At 50.7% G+C, this 18,554-nt stretch overlaps 1 protein-coding gene across 8 annotated transcripts in view; it reads left to right on the top strand.

Moving 5' to 3' along the window:
- LOC126212930 (zinc finger protein 836-like) overlaps positions 1-18,050 on the top strand; it is a 109,092-nt gene extending 91,042 nt beyond the window's left edge. For all 8 annotated transcript variants that reach the window (XM_049940444.1, XM_049940451.1, XM_049940445.1 and 5 more), the window contains one exon: positions 16,887-18,050. In XM_049940444.1, coding sequence (XP_049796401.1) covers positions 16,887-17,835 — 949 coding nt within the window. In that variant the 3' untranslated portion in view covers positions 17,836-18,050. The remainder of the gene's footprint in view (positions 1-16,886) is intronic.
- Positions 18,051-18,554: the final 504 nt, after the last annotated feature.

Here is an 18,554-nt window from a genome sequence, read left to right as displayed (position 1 = left end):
ATGCTAGATGGCCTCACTGAGGGAGAAATCCACACTTACCTCTCTAATCACGGCATCACTATGGCCCATTGAGTAATGAAAAAGATGGATGCGAACTTAATGCCCACATGCACTCTTTCTGCCGTCTGCTCAATTAGTGATTGCCTCACAGATTAAGGCAGGCTATGAAGTCATTACGGTCCAACCACACATTCCAAACCAGATGAAATCCTACAAGTGTCAACATTATAATAAAACATGTGTCCTGTCAAAACATAGCCAAATGTGTTACTCCCAGCAAAGATGTTCATGAGGGCAGCTGTTTGCCTCCTCTTTGCTGTATCAACTGTAATCCCATGAATGTCCAATGGGTCTTTATGAGTGAACCATCCATGAGATCTGAGTGAAGGACATCAACCCCCACACTGTAACTTGCAGTTGTTAGCTAGTCAAAATCCATGCATTTTATCATCTGGCATTTACAGTACCATTTTTGCTATGCCATGCATAACGGAGAATATGCCCACCCAGACTTGCAACCTCAAGTTCAGTATTGCAGTAGTGAAATCATCCAGGTCACAGTAGCACCCCCGTCTCCTACAGCTGTGCAACAAGCCATCAGATCTTTGCCCCTGGTGGTGAAATCACCTGCTACACAACTGTCAGGCTGAAAGGATAAAAGCCGTACTCCTGCAAAGACTTTCTACAGTTAAAACCATAGTCTTCATCTGCCAACTAAAATGTTCTAAGAAATCAAACAAAAACGAACGGTTTTCTCCTTCCCTGACTTAGAGATCTTCTTCAGTGGTGTTGCCAGATATACCCTCACCCGGCTGACCTCCATTTTGCTGGTGCTCACTGCTTACTGGTTTTCTGCCATGGAATTCCCAGGCTGACCCAGGGGGAAGCTAATATGTTTGTAGACCTCATGGAACAGGATTCTCCAGCCTCTGACCCCTGTAGCAGTGGATTTTTGAAGGCTGGCACTCAGCAGCCACCTAGGTGACTAACCTTCTTTTGTTCCCTCCTCCCCAATCCCCTTTCCCCATTATGACTCTTCTCCAGTGGAACATTCGTGGCATTAGATCTAACGAGGAGTCACAGTTGCTCTTGGAATTGCAGTGTCCACTTGTTTTCTGCTTCCAAGAAAAAAAAATTGTTCTCACAACCCCTTTGATCTCTCATGTTGCCTTCTGGTCCTCTGTGATCTGCCCCCAAGGACAGCAGTCCACATCATGGGGAGCCATGCTGGTCATCCATCTCATTGAACACTCGACTGCTAGCTGTTGCAGTCTACATTTTCCTTCCTTATTTCACCTTTCCTCTTCATAACTTCTACACCCCTCTTTCATTTGCTGTTACTAAGTTGGATGTACTCCAGCTCATTGATCAGCTCCCTCACGCCTTTTTGCTGCTGGGCGACTTTAATGCCCACCATCTGCTTTGGTGCTCTGGGAGAACCTGTCCAAGAGGTTCCCTCTTAGCTGACTTCCTGAATCTCTTAGCACTGGAGCACCCACGTTCCTTTCAGATTCCATGCACATTTATTACCATTTGGACCTCTCATTCTGCATTGTCCAGCTCGCTCATCATCTTGAATGGCCCATTCCCTCTGACACATACTCAAGTGATCACTTTCTGTGTGCTATCCATTCGCTGACTACTAACCCACCTGAGTGCAAATCCAATTAACAGCTTTCCAAGGCTAACTGCAGGCTTTACCCCTCCCTCATGACATTTACACAGCTGTGATGACCACGTAAAGTATCTTCCAAACGTTATCCCTACTGCTGAAGTATGTTCCATACCATGCACTTCATGTTTACTGTAGCATGTTCTGTTTCCTGGTGGACTGAGGCATGCAGCAATGTGGTTTGCTTGCGGAGATGTGCTCTCCACATTTTGAACCATCATCCTGATACATCTGCTGGAGGGCTGGTATCCTCTGTATTCCATACATCTGGGGCTTCAGAGGCCATCTGCCACATTTACTAGAGGAAATTTTGAAAGACAAAGTTGTCTCAAGCTTTATATGGTTTGGATTTGTCACACACACACTTATGCAGGAAAACATGATGCCTGAATGCCCGTTGTGTCATTGCCTTTGCTGTCCCCATTAACCATGTGGACTCTCCCACCAGGTATCTCAGCTCCCTTTTCGTCAAGGATTTTACAATCAGTTTCAGTTCTACATCAACCTAAATTCAGTGATATTAGCTATGCTTTCGTGTGTTTCCAACCAGTCAATGCTGTAAATCACTGCCCCCTGCTCATACATTTGAGGAAAGTAGTTTGCTTTAAATTTAGACCAATTAGGATTAGAGTGAAAGTCAGTACATCAAAGCTTCAAATGACGCAGAGGTTTGCATACTGCTTGTTTTTCAGCAATTTTCGGGAAAAATATCATTCAGAAATATCCTCAGAGGTATGAACTGTAGTCATGGTAGTGCTGAACATTGTACAACAGCTGGTTCCTTTTGGTGAAGTGACAACACAATTCTTCAGGTGGCCTTAAATCGCCAAGAGCTTCATATCCCAAACAACATCTAAATTTACAGTTCCACGTTTTGTGGATTTCCACATTGTCTCAGGCAAAGTATCCTACATAAAAACGCTGTAAAATCTTGTGATTTTAAATTTTCTGACAAGTTTAAGCAGATCTATGTTTTTAATCCTTCTTTCCAGTACCATTGCTGTGGAAGTTTTTTTAATGTACAACCCAAGCCAACCCCCTGCGGGTCCGGGGTAAGAATAGGCCCGAGGTATTCCTGCCTGTCGTAAGAGGCGACTAAAAGGAGTTTCAACCGTTTCGGCCTTCCGTGTGATGGTCCCCCTTGGGGTTTGACCTCCATTTTTCAAAATTCTACAGAAGTACGAGCCTTTTGGGGAAGGACGCCTTACGTGGTGTACCACTGGTCCTCAGTGCACTAAGACCTTGGCACTCAGCATTGTACCGGCGTTGTAACCATACCCATTATTCCTCAAATTGGGCCTAAACGCCTGATGGGTTGTCAAAGTTCCGCCCATAGTGCATCTCCATCTGCACCAGCGTTCATGATGGACTTTCCATGGCACCAGAAATCCAGCACGGTAGCCAGCCCGTTGTGGTGGGGTCGTCATGTACCCTCTGGGTTGTAGCCCCCTGACAACACAGGGATCGTACTGCCGATACCTGAGCTGCACCCTCCCCACGTCGGCCAAGGAGTAGATGCGTCTCCTTGGGGCATCAGGACTCCCGGCAACGGTCATCCTGCCAGGTGGCCCTTGCTGAGGCTGGGTGGCCCCGTGGGGAGAGCCCCTGGTCGGAGTGATTGGTATCGGGATGGACGTTTCGCAGATGAAACGTCAACACGTATCAGGTCGCTCTGTGGCCGAGTCTTTCAAAAGGAAAGGTACTGTCTCTGGTTCTGGTTCTCCTGCCCTTTCCCACTTGGCCACTCCCTGGGAGGAAGGACAGGCCCGCCGGCTTGGAGCGAAGTACTTCCCCCGCTATTTGGTCTGTTCTCGAACCAATGGGGGGACGTTCGCCACCTCCAAGCCCATGTTCTCGAACCAATGGGGGGACGTTCGCCACCTCCAAGCCCATGCTCTTTGTTCAGCACATCTTCGGGGAAATCGAGGCTCTCAGTAAAATGCGTTTGGGGTCCGTTCTTATAAAGACCACCTCCGCCACTCAGTCAGTGGCACTCCAGGTGTGCAACCGACTAGGGGACATCCCAGTGTCCATTGTCCCGCATCTGGCACTGAATAGGACGCAGGGGGTTATTTTTCATCGGGACCTCCTGCTGCTATCTGATGAGGAGCTCAGGGCCAACCTGGAGCGACGAGGCGTGCTTTTCGTCCGGCGAGTCCAGCGTGGCCCCAAAGACCGTCGCATTGACACACCGGGGCCTTTATCCTCGCCTTTGAGGGGAACGTTCTCCCGGAGAAGGTAAAGGTGATGTGCTACCGGTTCGACGTGCGACCTTACGTCCCGCCTCCTATGCGTTGCTTTCGGTGTTTGCGCTTTGGGCACATGTCGTCACGGTGTGAGGCTGAGCCCCTTTGTGGCGATTGTGGATGTCCTCTTCGTGAGGAACATACATGCACCCCACCACCTCGGTGCGTTAATTGTCCTGGCATCCACTGGCCTAGATCTTTAGACTGCCCCTTGTATCAGAAGGAGAAGAAGATTCAAGAACTCAAAACTTTGGATCGTCTCTCTTATTCTGAGGCCAGGAAGAAGTATGACTGCCTCCATCCCGTGACGTTAACAACTTCGTTTGCCTCAGTCGTGTCCACTCCTTCCACAGTATCCTCACCCCTATCCTGACCCCCGTCCGCCTCCTCCCCCATCCGGGGTCTATGCCTCTGCCTCCCAAATCCCTCCCTTCCAAATCCTCCTCCCCACGGCCCCCGCCCCCTCTGCCCCAGGGGCCACCCTTCCTTCTCCTCTCTCCCCCCCCCCCGCCTGAGAAGCGATCCTCTTCTTAGGCGTCCATCGGGGAAACGTTCCGGACCCCGGCTTCCGAGGTCCGGCATTCCAAAACGGACCCCGCGCGTGAGGACCTTCTTCGGGGTCCAGCTCACCATCCCTGTGCCTCCTCGGACTTCCAAGAAGGCCTCCAAGAAGAAGTCTCTCTCCCCCTCTCCACCCTGGCGCATTTCGTCTGACGCTCCATCTGTGAGTCGCTGCTCCCGGCCGTCCTCAGGTTCGCCGGGACACTCTGCTGCCAGGCGCTCAGCTGGCCTCTCGTCGGCAAATGATGATGCCCCTCCTACGCAATCCGGGACAGCGGCCGCAGCTGGCGACGACTCGATGGAACAGGATCCGCCTCCCGCCGGTTGTAGCGTTGTTCACTCGAAACCTGGCCCACCGCGGCCGTCGTGGTGACCAGCTCTTCCCCCGTCTCGTTCCCCCCTTTTTTCTGACTAGCGATGGCCTTGTTACATTGGAACATAAGAGGTATTCGATCTAATCGGGAGGAATTACAACTGCTCCTCCGCCTGCACTGTCCGCTCGTCCTTGGTCTCCAGGTAACCAAGTTGCGCCCGACTGACCATATTGCCTTCACGCACTATGCCTCAGAGCGGTATGACCTCACCCCTGTGGGCGGTATTCCAGCTCATGGTGGGGTCATGTTGCTCGTTCGGGACGATGTCTATTACCATCCCATCCCATTGACCACCCAACTCCAAGCAATAGCTGTCCGTATTACTCTTTCTGCTTTTACTCTTTCAGTTTGTACCATCTACACTCCATCGTCATCTGCTGTTAGTCGGGCTGACATGATGCACCTGATCGTTCAGCTTCCTCCACCGTTTTTATTGTTTGGCGACTTCAATGCCCATCATCCCCTTTGGGGCTCTCCTGCATCCAGTCAAAGAGGCTCCCTCTTGGCGGATGTCTTCAACCATCTCAATCTTGTCTGCCTCAATACTGGCGCCTGAACTTTCCTCTCGGACTCTACTCATACCTACTCCTGCTTGGACCTTTCGATCTGTTCTACCACTCTTGCCCGTCGGTTCGAGTGGTATGTCCTTTCTGACACCTATTCGAGCGACCACTTCCCCTGTGTCGTTCGTCTCCTGCACCACACCCCATCCCCACGTCCTTCGAGCTGGAACATACCGAAAGCTGACTGGGGACTTTACTCCTCCCTGGCGACCTTTCCAGACCACGATTTTCTTAGTTGTTGCAGTCAGGTCGAATACCTCACGGCTGTTATCATCAATGCTGCCGAACGTTCCATTCCTCATACTACCTCTTCTTCACGTCGTGTTTCCATCCCCTGGTGGAACGAGGCTTGTAGAGACGCTATCCGTGCTCGATGATGTGCTTTACGCACCTTTCGCCGCCATCCTACGTTGGCGAATTGTATTGAATACAAACGACTCCGAGCGCAATGCCGTAGAGTCATCAAAGACAGCAAAAAAGCTTGTTGGGCCTCTCTCACCAGCTCCTTTAACAGTTTTACTCCCTCTTCTGTCGTTCGGGGTGGCCTGCGCCGGCTGTCGGGCATTAAGGCCCACTCCTCGGTACCTGGCCTGACCTCAGGTAAGGAGGTCTTTGTTGATCCTGTGGCTGTCTCCAACGCCTTCGGCCGCTTTTTCGCGGAGGTTTCAAGCTCCGCCCATTACCACCCTGCCTTCCTTCCCAGGAAAGAGGCAGAAGAGGCTCGGCGACCTTCCTTCCACTCGCTGAATCTGGAAACTTATAATGCCCCCTTTACTATGCGGGAACTCGAACGTGCGCTTGCACTGTCCTGGTCCTCTGCTCCGGGGCCAGATGCCATTCACGTTCAGATGCTGGCACACCTTTCTCTGGCGGGCAAAAGCTTCCTTCTTCGTACCTACAATCATGTGTGGACCGAAGGTCAGGTCCCCATGCATTGGCGTGACGCCGTCGTTGTTCCTATACCCCAACCCGGGAAGGATAGACACCTTCCTTCTAGTTACCGGCCCATTTCTCTTACAAGCTGTGTCTGTAAGGTGATGGAGAGCATGGTTAACGCTCGGTTAGTCTGGATTCTTGAATCTTGACGGCTACTTACCAATGTCCAATGCGGCTTTCGTCGCCGCCGCTCCGCTGTTGACCACCTTGTGGCCTTGTTAACATTCATCATGAACAACTTTTTGCGAATGCGCCAAACGGTAGCCATGTTCTTCGATTTGGAGAAGGCTTATGATACCTGTTGGAGAGGAGGTATCCTCCGCACTATGCACAGGTGGGGTCTACACGCTCGCCTGCCTCTTTTTATTGATTCCTTTTTAACAGATCGAAAGTTTAGGGTACGTGTGGGTTCCGTATTGTCCGACGTCTTCCTCCAGGAGAACGGAGTGCCTCAGTGCTCCGTCTTGAGTGAAGCCCTTTTTGCCATCGTGATGAATCCAATTATGGATTGCATTCCACCTACTGTCTCAGGCTCTCTCTTTGTCGATGACTTCACGATCTACTGCAGTGCCCAGAGAACATGCCTCCTGGAGCGCTGCCTTCAGCGTTGTCTAGACAGCCTATACTCATGGAGCGTGGCAAATGGCTTCCAGTTCTCTGAAGAGAAGACGCTTTGTATCAACTTTTGGCGATATAAAGCGTTCCTTCCGCCATCCTTACACCTCGGTCCTGTTGTTCTCCCATTCATGGAAACAACTAAGTTTCTAGGGCTCACATTGGACAGGAAACTTTGTTGGTCTCCGCACGTCTCTTATTTGGCGGCCCGTTGTACACGTTCCCTTAATGTCCTCAGAGTTTTTAGTGGTTCATCTTGGGGAGCGGATTGCACTATCCTGCTTCGCTTGTATCGGTCCATAGTCCAATCGAAGCTGGATTATGGGAGCTTTGTCTGCTCGGCCATCCCTCTTACGCCGTCTCAACTCCATCCACCATTGGGGGTTACATCTTACGACCGGAGCCTTCTACACTAGTCCCCTCGAGAGTCTTTATGCTGAAGCTGCCGAATTACCATTGACCTACCGGCGCGACGTACTGCTGTGTCGGTATGCCTGCCGGCTGTCGTCAATGCCCGACCACCCCTCTTATCAGTCCTTCTTCGCCGATTCTCTCGACCGTCAGTACGGGTTGTATGTGTCTGCGCTGCTGCCCCCCGGAGTCCGCTTCCATCGCCTGCTTCGACAATTGGATTTTGCCCTCCCTACCACCTTCAGAGAGGGTGAGAGCCTGACACCACCTTGGCTCCAGGCTCCGGTTCATATTTATCTCGAACTCAGCTCACTCCCGAAGGAGGGTACTCCGGCTGCAGTGTATTGCTCACAGTTTGTAGAACTTCGTGCTCAACTTGCCGGTCACACCTTTATTTACACCGATGGCTCCAAAACTGATGATGGCGTCGGCTGTGCCTTTGTCATCGGGGCCGTCACCTTTAAATACCGGCTCCTTGACCAATATTCCAGCTTTACGGCCGAGATTTTTGCTTTCTATCAGGCCGTTCAGTATGCCCTCCGCCACCGCCATTCATCGTATGTACTCTGCTCTGATTCACTCAGTGCTCTTCAGAGCCTTGGAGCTCCCTATCCGGTCCATCCCTTGGTGCAACAGATCCATCAGTCCCTCCATTCTTTCGCTGATGATGGCTCTCCGGTCAGCTTTTTGTGGGTTCCCAGACATGTAGGAGTGCCTGGGAATGAGGCTGCTGATGCTGCAGCCAAGGCTGCAGTCCTCCTGCCTCGGCCAGCCTCCCATTGTGTCCCGTCATTGGACATTAGTGGGGTTGTTTGTAAGAGGCTTGTGTCGTTGTGGTCGGATGCTTGGTCCTCACTTCAAGGAAACAAGCTCCGAGAAGTAAAACCGTTCCCAACTCCTTGGACAACCTGCTCCCGACCATTTCGGCGAGAAGAGGTCCTTCTGACCAGGTTGCGGATTGGGCATTGCCGGTTTAGCCACCGCTACCTGCTCTCCGGTGACCCAGCCCCACAGTGCCCTTGTGGTCAGGCATTAACAGTGCGCCATGTTTTATTGTCGTGTTCCCGCTTTAGTCAATCTCATGTTGTCCTGTCCCTGCCATCTACTTTACCGGATATTTTAGCTGATGACGCTCGAGCAGCTGCTCGTGTTTTTCGTTTTATAACTTTGACTGGCTTGTCCAAAGACATCTAACTCTTTTACTTATTTTATCTGCATCTTTGTAAGGACTTTCTGGTGTCCCTCCCCCCTCCCCTTGAGTTTTACTAGATTCTATGTGCTCTAACAATTGTGACTGGGCGCTAATGACCTCAGTAGTTGAGCGCCCTTAAACCCCAACAAAAAAAAACCATCATACGTCACGTGGGACAGACTGTAAGTCCGTCTCTGACTAACGTCATTATTCTCGATCGAATGTAATCGATCGTCAAATGTTTGGTGGAAAGGCGACCACCATATCCTGTGTAACTGTAAGTCTTCTTCTTTTCTGTTGAAATTATTGCAGTGTTTCTGAATCTCTATAGCTTTCCTATACATACGTGCATAATAATAGATGTCCTGGCTAACATGCTTGTCTCACTAAATTTTATTTCATGATCACCGTCTTTAAAAACTTGTTCCCCTACAGCTGATTTGTCAGTATATCCCAGTCGACAGTTTCTTTTGTGTTCAGTTTAACGGCTATTGACACTTCTTATCGTTGTTCCAATATAAACCTTCCCACAGCCACATGCAATTTATATTCGCCGATCTTGGTCAGTAAACTTCTTCTGGGTTTGAGGAAGGCGTCTTGCAACAATCGCCGAAACGTTGGAATTTTATAGGTGACAATGCGCTTCAAACCCAGAAGAATTTTATTGACTGTGACAACGGACGCGGAAGCTTACGTTTACACTCGCTAATCTTCTTTGTAGGTCTAAAGATTGTTTAAACTTGAAAGTCAGCTATAACCTTACCAGTACATTCCGTAATATTGCTGATAATTGGAAGAAAAACTACCCTCGATATATTGGGGAAAGTAAATGTTTAATGTCAGTGGTAGGCATAAAACGTCGTCCAAAACTGTACTGAATGGCGTCTCTGAAAATTATTTTGAACAATGGGTACAGAAGCGCGAAAACATCCTTGACATCTTAATAGCCCTGACCAAGCAGGGATTATTGACCAAAATGTTGTTGAGCCATGAAGAGTTCACAAGAGTGAATACTGTAACATCGAGACTCACCAAAATAAACGCAAAATTCACGCCCTTAAAAAAGCAGATAAAAATTCGCCTGACACATTCCGAAGAGAGAGATTGCACTCCGTCAGATAAGTCTTTCTAAACGTAGTCCAGATGCGGTTTCAAGTCAAATGAGTAATAGCTGAGAGATACGTGTCAAATTAATGAGATGTGGTACTGACACAAAACAGGTCAGACCACTGGTGCAGAAGCAATGAATTACACATGCCAAATTTAAAAGAACGAAAAACTCACAAGATTGGCGAAGTTTTACAGAGGCTGGAAATTTAGGGCAAAATCAATTAGAGAGACTTTTAATAGTTTCCAGAACGACATTCTGTCTCTAAATCTGGTAGAAACCCCAAAGAAATTCTGGTTGTATGTAAAGTACACAATTGTAAAGGTGCATTAATACCTTCAGTGCGCGATAACAATGGTAAAGCTATTGACGACAGTGCTACTAAAGCGAGTCACTGAAGACGGATTTCCTAAATTCCGTCTCAGGATAAATATAGTGGAGCAGCTTAACGCTTGAGAGAGGCAATGCCTCCAGGTTCCTTTCAGAATATGCTGATACAGTAGCTCCATACTCAGCTGTCATATAAAACTCTTCAATGGCAGAAAGATTGGTACCCAAAGACAGGAAAGTTGCGCAAATTACGCCAGAAACCAAGAAAGGGAATGTGAGTAATCCGATGAAATGCACGTCCATACAACTAACGTCGTTTGCAGTAGGATTTCGGAAAATATAGTCAGTTTGAACATTATGAATTAGCTTGAAGACATCATTTATTGACAAATAGCCAACACATATTCAGAAAACATAATTCTTGTGAAACACAACAAGCTCTTTATTCTCGCAAAGTAATGACTGATATTGACAGATGACACAACATTGATTCCATATTTTTTGATTTTCAGAAGGCTTTTGACTCAATTCCTCACAAGTGACTTCCAATTACATTGTGTGCCCCAGAACTATCATCGTAGAGGTGTGCACTGGTTCATGATTCTGTAAGAGAAAGGTCACAGTTAATAATAATTGACAGAAGGTCATCGAAGTAATATGACGTTTCCAAAGTAAGTGTTATAGGCCCTCTCTTGTCCCTGACTGATTTCTTGGGACACCGCTTGGAAAACGTAACAGGTCTACTAAAGAAACGGCTTACACTATGTTTATCTGTTATCTTGAGGAGTATTGCAGTGTGGTGTGGGACATGAACAAAATTGAAAGAAGTGTAGCTCGTTTTGTACTATCGCGAAACAAGGGAGAGAGTGCTATAGATATGATACATGAACTGGGATGGTGGTAATTAAAACAGACTTTTTTCGCTATGGCACGAATTTTTCATGAAATTTCAAACACAAATTTTGTCGTCAGTGTGATAAATTTATTGATGCCCATCTACGCAAGGAGAAATTATCATAGTAAAGTACGAGAAATCGGAGCTCACATGGAAAGATGTAAGTGTTAATTGTCCCTGCACACAGTGAGAGTGGAATCGTAGAGAAGTAGATTAAAAATGGTGGTTCGATGACCCTCTGCCAGGACCATAATTATGAATGGCACAGTAATCATGTACATATAGATCAGGCATCATCGTCATTTTAGATATGTAAGAGGATCTATTGGGCTTAGAACATTTAGGGGATGTGGCTGCTAATTGTACAATTCCAACATATGCAGCACTTCATACATGTTAGTTGTAGTACCGTGATATGACATAATGGGTTCAGACATATGATATCCACAGGGCAGCGTGTGCTTAATGAAAGTTGCTGGAGCACTGGCCATTAGAGTGGAGGTGTTCATGGCTGGATGCTCACGCTCATATCGGTGAATTATGATGCATCTGAACTGCACTTGGAATAGGAGTTGCTACACATACAATTAGCCAAATTACAGGGACGAGACAGGAGAGTCCTCATTCCTTCCTTCCCCCCCACCCGTCCCATATACACTTTGTCCTGTGGACCTAAGGTCCTAGCTGCTTTCTTGTCTTCTCCTACTCCCGTCCTCTCCCCCCCCACTCCCATCCTCCCCCCCCCACTCCCATCCTCTCCCCCCCACTCCCATCCTCTCCCCCCCACTCCCATCCTCTCCCCCCCACTCCCATCCTCTCCCCCCCACTCCCATCCTCTCCCCCCCACTCCCATCCTCTCCCCCCCACTCCCATCCTCTCCCCCCCACTCCCATCCTCTCCCCCCACTCCCATCCTCTCCCCCACCCACTCCCATCCTCTCCCCCACCCACTCCCATCCTCTCCCCCTCCCACTCCCGTCCTCTCCCCCCCCCACTCCCGTCCTCTCCCCCCCACTCCCGTCCTCTCCCCCCCCACTCCCGTCCTCTCCCCCCCACTCCCGTCCTCTCCCCCCCACTCCCGTCCTCTCCCCCCCCACTCCCGTCCTCTCCCCCCCCCACTCCCGTCCTCTCCCCCCCCCCACTCCCGTCCTCTCCCCCCACTCCCGTCCTCTCCCCCCCCACTCCTGTCCTCTCCCCCCCACTCCTGTCCTCTCCCCCCCACTCCTGTCCTCTCCCCCCCACTCCTGTCCTCTCCCCCCCACTCCTGTCCTCTCCCCCCCACTCCTGTCCTCTCCCCCCACACTCCTGTCCTCTTCCCCCACACTCCCGTCCTCTTCCCCCCCACTCCCGTCCTCTCCCCCCCACTCCCGTCCTCTTCCCCCCCACTCCCGTCCTCTTCCCCCCCCACTCCCGTCCTCTTCCCCCCCCACTCCCGTCCTCTTCCCCCCCCACTCCCGTCCTCTTCCCCCCCCACTCCCGTCCTCTTCCCCCCCCACTCCCGTCCTCTTCCCCCCCCACTCCCGTCCTCTTCCCCCCCCACTCCCGTCCTCTTCCCCCCCACACCCGTCCTCTCCCCCCCACTCCCGTCCTCTCCCCCCACTCCCGTCCTCTCCCCCCCTCACTCCCGCCCTCTCCCCCCCTCACTCCCGCCCTCCTCTGCCCCCTCACTCCCGCCCTCCTCTGCCCCCTCACTCCCGCCCTCCTCTCCCCCCCTCACTCCCGCCCTCCTCTCCCCCCTCACTCCCGCCCTCCTCTCCCCCCTCACTCCCGCCCTCCTCCCCCCCTCACTCCCGCCCTCCTCCCCCCCTCACTCCCGCCCTCCTCCCCCCCCTCACTCCCGCCCTCCTCTCCCCCCTCACTCCCGCCCTCCTCTCCTCCCCTCACTCCCGCCCTCCTCTCCCCCCCTCACTCCCGCCCTCCTCTCCCCCCCTCACTCCCGCCCTCCTCTCCCCCCTCACTCCCGCCCTCCTCTCCCCCCTCACTCCCGCCCTCCTCTCCCCCCCTCACTCCCGCCCTCCTCTCCCCCCCTCACTCCCGCCCTCCTCTCCCCCCCTCACTCCCGCCCTCCTCTCCCCCCCTCACTCCCGCCCTCCTCTCCCCCCCTCACTCCCGCCCTCCTCTCCCCCCCTCACTCCCGCCCTCCTCTCCCCCCCTCACTCCCGCCCTCCTCTCCCCCCCTCACTCCCGCCCTCCTCTCCCCCCCTCACTCCCGCCCTCCACTCCCGCCCTCCTCTCCCCCCCTCACTCCCGCCCTCCTCTCCCCCCCTCACTCCCGCCCTCCTCACTCCCGCCCTCCTCTCCCCCCTCACTCCCGCCCTCCTCTCCCCCCTCACTCCCGCCCTCCTCCCCCCCTCACTCCCGCCCTCCTCCCCCCCTCACTACCGCCCTCCTCCCCCCATCACTCCCGCCCTCCTCTCCCCCAACACTCCCGCCCTCCTCTCCCCCATCACTCCCGCCCTCCTCTCCCCCATCACTCCCGCCCTCCTCTCCCCCATCACTCCCGCCCTCCTCTCCCCCATCACTCCCGCCCTCCTCTCCCCCCTCACTCCCGCCCTCCTCTCCCCCCTCACTCCCGCCCTCTCCCCCCCTCACTCCCGCCCTCCTCTCCCCCCCCCTCACTCCCGCCCTCCTCTCCCCCCCCTCACTCCCGCCCACCTCTCCCCCCCTCACTCCCGCCCACCTCTCCCCCTCTCACTCCCGCCCACCTCTCCCCCCCTCACTCCCGCCCACCTCTCCCGCCCTCACTCCCGCCCACCTCTCCCGCCCTCACTCCCGCCCACCTCTCCCGCCCTCACTCCCGCCCACCTCTCCACCCCCTCACTCCCGCCCTCCTCTCCACCCCCTCACTCCCGCCCCCCTCTCCACCCCCTCACTCCCGCCCCCCTCTCCACCCCCTCACTCCCGCCCCCCTCTCCACCCCCTCACTCCCGCCCCCCTCTCCACCCCCTCACTCCCGCCCCCCTCTCCACCCCCTCACTCCCGCCCCCCTCTCCACCCCCTCACTCCCGCCCCCCTCTCCACCCCCTCACTCCCGCCCCCCTCTCCACCCCCTCACTCCCGCCCCCCTCTCCACCCCCTCACTCCCGCCCCCCTCTCCACCCCCTCACTCCCGCCCCCCTCTCCACCCCCTCACTCCCGCCCCCCTCTCCACCCCCTCACTCCCGCCCCCCTCTCCACCCCCTCACTCCCGCCCCCCTCTCCACCCCCTCACTCCCGCCCCCCTCTCCACCCCCTCACTCCCGCCCCCCTCTCCACCCCCTCACTCCCGCCCCCCTCTCCACCCCCTCACTCCCGCCCCCCTCTCCACCCCATCACTCCCGCCCCCCTCTCCACCCCATCACTCCCGCCCCCCTCTCCACCCCATCACTCCCGCCCCCCTCTCCACCCCATCACTCCCGCCCCCCTCTCCACCCCATCACTCCCTTCCCCCTCTCCACCCCATCACTCCCTTCCCCCTCTCCACCCCATCACTCCCTTCCCCCTCTCCACCCCATCACTCCCGCCCCCCTCTCCACCCCATCACTCCCGCCCCCCTCTCCACCCCATCACTCCCGCCCCCCTCTCCACCCCATCACTCCCGCCCCCCTCTCCACCCCATCACTCCCGCCCCCCTCTCCACCCCATCACTCCCGCCCCCCTCTCCACCCCATCACTCCCGCCCCCCTCTCCACCCCATCACTCCCGCCCCCCTCTCCACCCCATCACTCCCGCCCCCCTCTCCACCCCATCACTCCCGCCCCCCTCTCCACCCCATCACTCCCGCCCCCCTCTCCACCCCATCACTCCCGCCCCCCTCTCCACCCCCATCTCCACCCCCTCACTCCCGCCCCCTCTCCACCCCCATCTCCACCCCCTCACTCCCGCCCCCCTCTCCACCCCCCTCTCCACCCCCTCACTCCCGCCCCCCTCTCCACCCCCCCTCTCGACCCCCCCACTCCCGCCCCCCTCTCCACCCCGCCTCTCGACCCCCCCACTCCCGCCCCCCTCTCGACTCCCCCACTCCCGCCCCCCTCTCCACCCCCCCTCTCGACCCCCCCACTCCCGCCCCCATCTCGACCCTCTTCCCCCACCAAGTAAAGTTCTCAAAGTCCCGTTAGTCCTCCGACCTCACTAGTTGTACGATAGAGGGGTACTGGAGTAGGTAGATAGAATGTAAGAAACGCGTTTTGTTCATAATGACAGTGCTTTGGTTTGAGAATTGAGAGAACAAAGGAAGGAATAAAGCAGAGGTCACAGCTGTAGTGCCAAACATTTTAGCAAATGTGGCGTATACCATCAGCAGTGTTACTGTTCAGGCTGTAGTGTGTGTGTGTGTTGATAAAATACATGTGCACTTCCATCATCACTGCATGAATAGTTCATGAATGTACCTGCCATAAAAAATGTTGTGTGGTAAAGATTAAGGATATGACATAAGTACCCAGTACCTACGCAACTCTTACTTGGAGGTTTCTAAAACAATTCATAAATAATTAACATCAAAACTTATGTATTGTTGAAGTTTCCCAGAAATTCTGTTTCTTATTCTGGTTTATCGTTGACTGGCATAGCATAAAATTTTAGCTGTAAATTTTATTTCTACTCCTTAAAGAAATACAGAGGTATTTGTTTGTAACCTCACTCGCATACTTTATTTCTTTCTTCATGATTTATATTGTTACTTCACTTCCATATGTATGAAAATACATGTTGTAACTAATTGAGTTCACAAAAGTTACAATATTTAGTGCTGCAGTTGTCAACTTCGAGAATCCGGCACAATGGTACTAGTTACGTTAAAAACCCATGTGATCCCAATTAAGAGTTTAAAAACTTCCGAAATTTACCAGATATGATGCCAAACAGAACTTTATACCAAACGCAATGCAAAAAAGTTAAGTTAGTCAGAACAAAAGAAAACACTGGAGCATGCATGCCTTCAGTAGTTCGTGATCTTTCATGTGCAACATGATGCACGTACTGTGGAACTGAAAGGCATCACAGTTCTATTCTGTGGGAAAGGGTTTAACTGCATGTGGAATTATGGGACGCAGATACTACAGGGGTAGCTCATGCATCAGCTATTTTCACTGCCACTCTATATGTAATGGGTGGTGTGTGTGTGTGTGTGTGTGTGTGTGTGTGTGTGTGTGTGTGTGTGTGTGTGTGTCCTTCAGTCATTCATGTTCTGCAGTGTCAGGTGACCAAATGTAAAAATTGGCTCACTGCAAAAATATACTGGAAGATGTACAACCATTTCCATATTTTCAGACAGTATTTCCATTTGTGCAAGGTTTCATATAAGTTGCAGTGCCTAAAACACAGTCTTAGATTAAAACCACTGCAATTGTGTCATTCACATTCATCAGTATGCAATTTTTTTCTATACATTGATGTGACATTGAATATTGTTCGTGAACAGTCATTATCCATCTGATTAACATCCATACAAGATACCTAATCAAAATATTTATGCTTACACTAGTTCTTGACTCATTGGGAATCAAACATAAAAAATCTGTTTACTAGGTGAAATAAATATATCATTTCCAAAGTTGAAAGTGTTTGCCAGACACAGCAAAGCCATTTACAGAGCTAAGATAATAGAAGAGGAACATTTAAAAATTATTTCTCTTAATTGAATCTTTTTCAATTAAAACATGTAACTGAAATTTTTTTGATACAATTAATAAATGTGTGTAGACTATTAATTTGTAGCACTGTATTTTAAAATGATTGTAACACTAGAAAGTGAATTATTTTAATTCTCATCTAAAAATTTCAAATCAAATTGGCAGTGACTCAGATTAATCATTATTTTTACCTCATCAGTTCCTTCCTTGTGGTGGAATATTTTAATTTTAAATCACTAACAGTTACTATATATGTTAGTTCTTATGCAATTTTATGAATTCACGCTTATAGTACTGGATTTATGGACACCTAAATATTGTTTCTTTGTTGTACATATATCAATATTTAACATTACCCTCATTACTCTTCAGATTGACTCAGTGTACTAGTGGGAGCTGTGGCATACCATGTGAAGAAACTTGTCACCATAGACTGGTCCAGGATGAGTTGGTGATAGACATGAAGTCAACACATGAGTTTGGTACTAATACAGAAGATATGACTCTTGATAAGAACTGCTCAGTTGCCACGCGATATAACTGTAGTACGAGGGAAAATGAATTACATGTATATAGCTGTAATTTCTGCCAACAGAGCTTTCCTTCAAAATACAGATTCATAAAGCATGTGTTTATGCACATTGATGGCATGCAACCACCTTTGTATGTTTGTAGGTGGTGTGGTGAAGTATTTCACAGTAATGTTAGTTTGAAAAAACATTTGAGAATGAGTGAGAATTATCATGTCTTAACTGCTGGAAACCGTGAAAAATATGGCTCTAGTGAAGAGCATCAAAGCAGTATCTTCTCAGATAGTGAGCCAGAAGTTTCTATCGCAGAATACAACGAGCTGAATTCATACAAGGAAACATGGAAAGCTGCTAGTGACATAGGTAACACACACATGACAAATGATACAGAGGAAACAAATCATTATAGATCTTTATCTACAACTGTTAATGTCAGATCCCAGGGTGATGTACTTACTGCAAACAGAATCCACAAATGTGATGTTTGTGGCAAATATTTTGCTGGTGCAGGCAATCTCAAGAAACATGGATTAATTCACACTAGAAAAAAACCTCACAAATGTACGATTTGTGGGAAATCTTTTGCTTTCCCAAGCCATCTCAAGAAACATGTGTTTCTTCACACTGGAAAGAAACCTCATAAATGTGAGCTTTGTGGACAATCTTTTGCCAGCAGAAGCACTCTCAATAGACACACTCTCAATAGACACACTATAATCCACACTGGAAATAAAATCCCACAAATGCGAGATTTGTGCGAAATCTTTTGCCAGCAGAAGCACTCTCAATAGACATACAATAATTCACACTGGAAAAAAATCCCACAAATGCGAGATTTGTGGGAAATCTTTTGCTTTCCCAAGCCATCTCAAGGAACATGTGTTTCTTCACACTGGAAAGAAACCTCATAAATGTGAGCTTTGTGAACAATCTTTTGCCAGCAGAAGCACTCTCAATAGACACACATTAATTCACACTGGAAGAAAATCCCACAAATGCGAGATTTGTGGGAAATCTTTTGCCAGGACAAGCAATCTCAAGGCACATAAATTAATTCACACTGGGAAGAAACGTCTTAAATGTGAGATTTGTGGGAAATCTTTTGCTTTCTCATGCAGTCTCAAGAAACATGTGTTTCTTCACAGTGGAAAGAAACCTCATAAATGTGAGATTTGTGGGAAATCTTCCGCTAGGGCAGGCAATCTCAAGACACACGTTCATTCACACCAGGAAGAGACCTCACAAAAGTGATGTGTGTGGTAAATCATTCTTAGATCAGCTGATCTCAAGATACATGCATTAGGACACATTGGAAGGGGACCTCACAAATGTGATACCTGTGACAAAAGTTTCACTCAGTTGGGCACTCTCAAGATGCATCAGAAAGAAACTACAAGTAAGTGTTAGCTTTTTGTAAATAGGTTTTCCTGGTCGATGCCCTCAAGGCGTGTAAAATAATGGATGAAGCAAGGGGAGAATAAATTGTAATGCCCGTGAAATAACATACAAA

The sequence above is a fragment of the Schistocerca nitens genome, chromosome 11 (genome assembly GCF_023898315.1).
Source record: "Schistocerca nitens isolate TAMUIC-IGC-003100 chromosome 11, iqSchNite1.1, whole genome shotgun sequence".
In the NCBI taxonomy this organism is placed as follows: domain Eukaryota; kingdom Metazoa; phylum Arthropoda; class Insecta; order Orthoptera; family Acrididae; genus Schistocerca; species Schistocerca nitens.
This window is presented reverse-complemented; position numbering and strand designations above follow the sequence as displayed.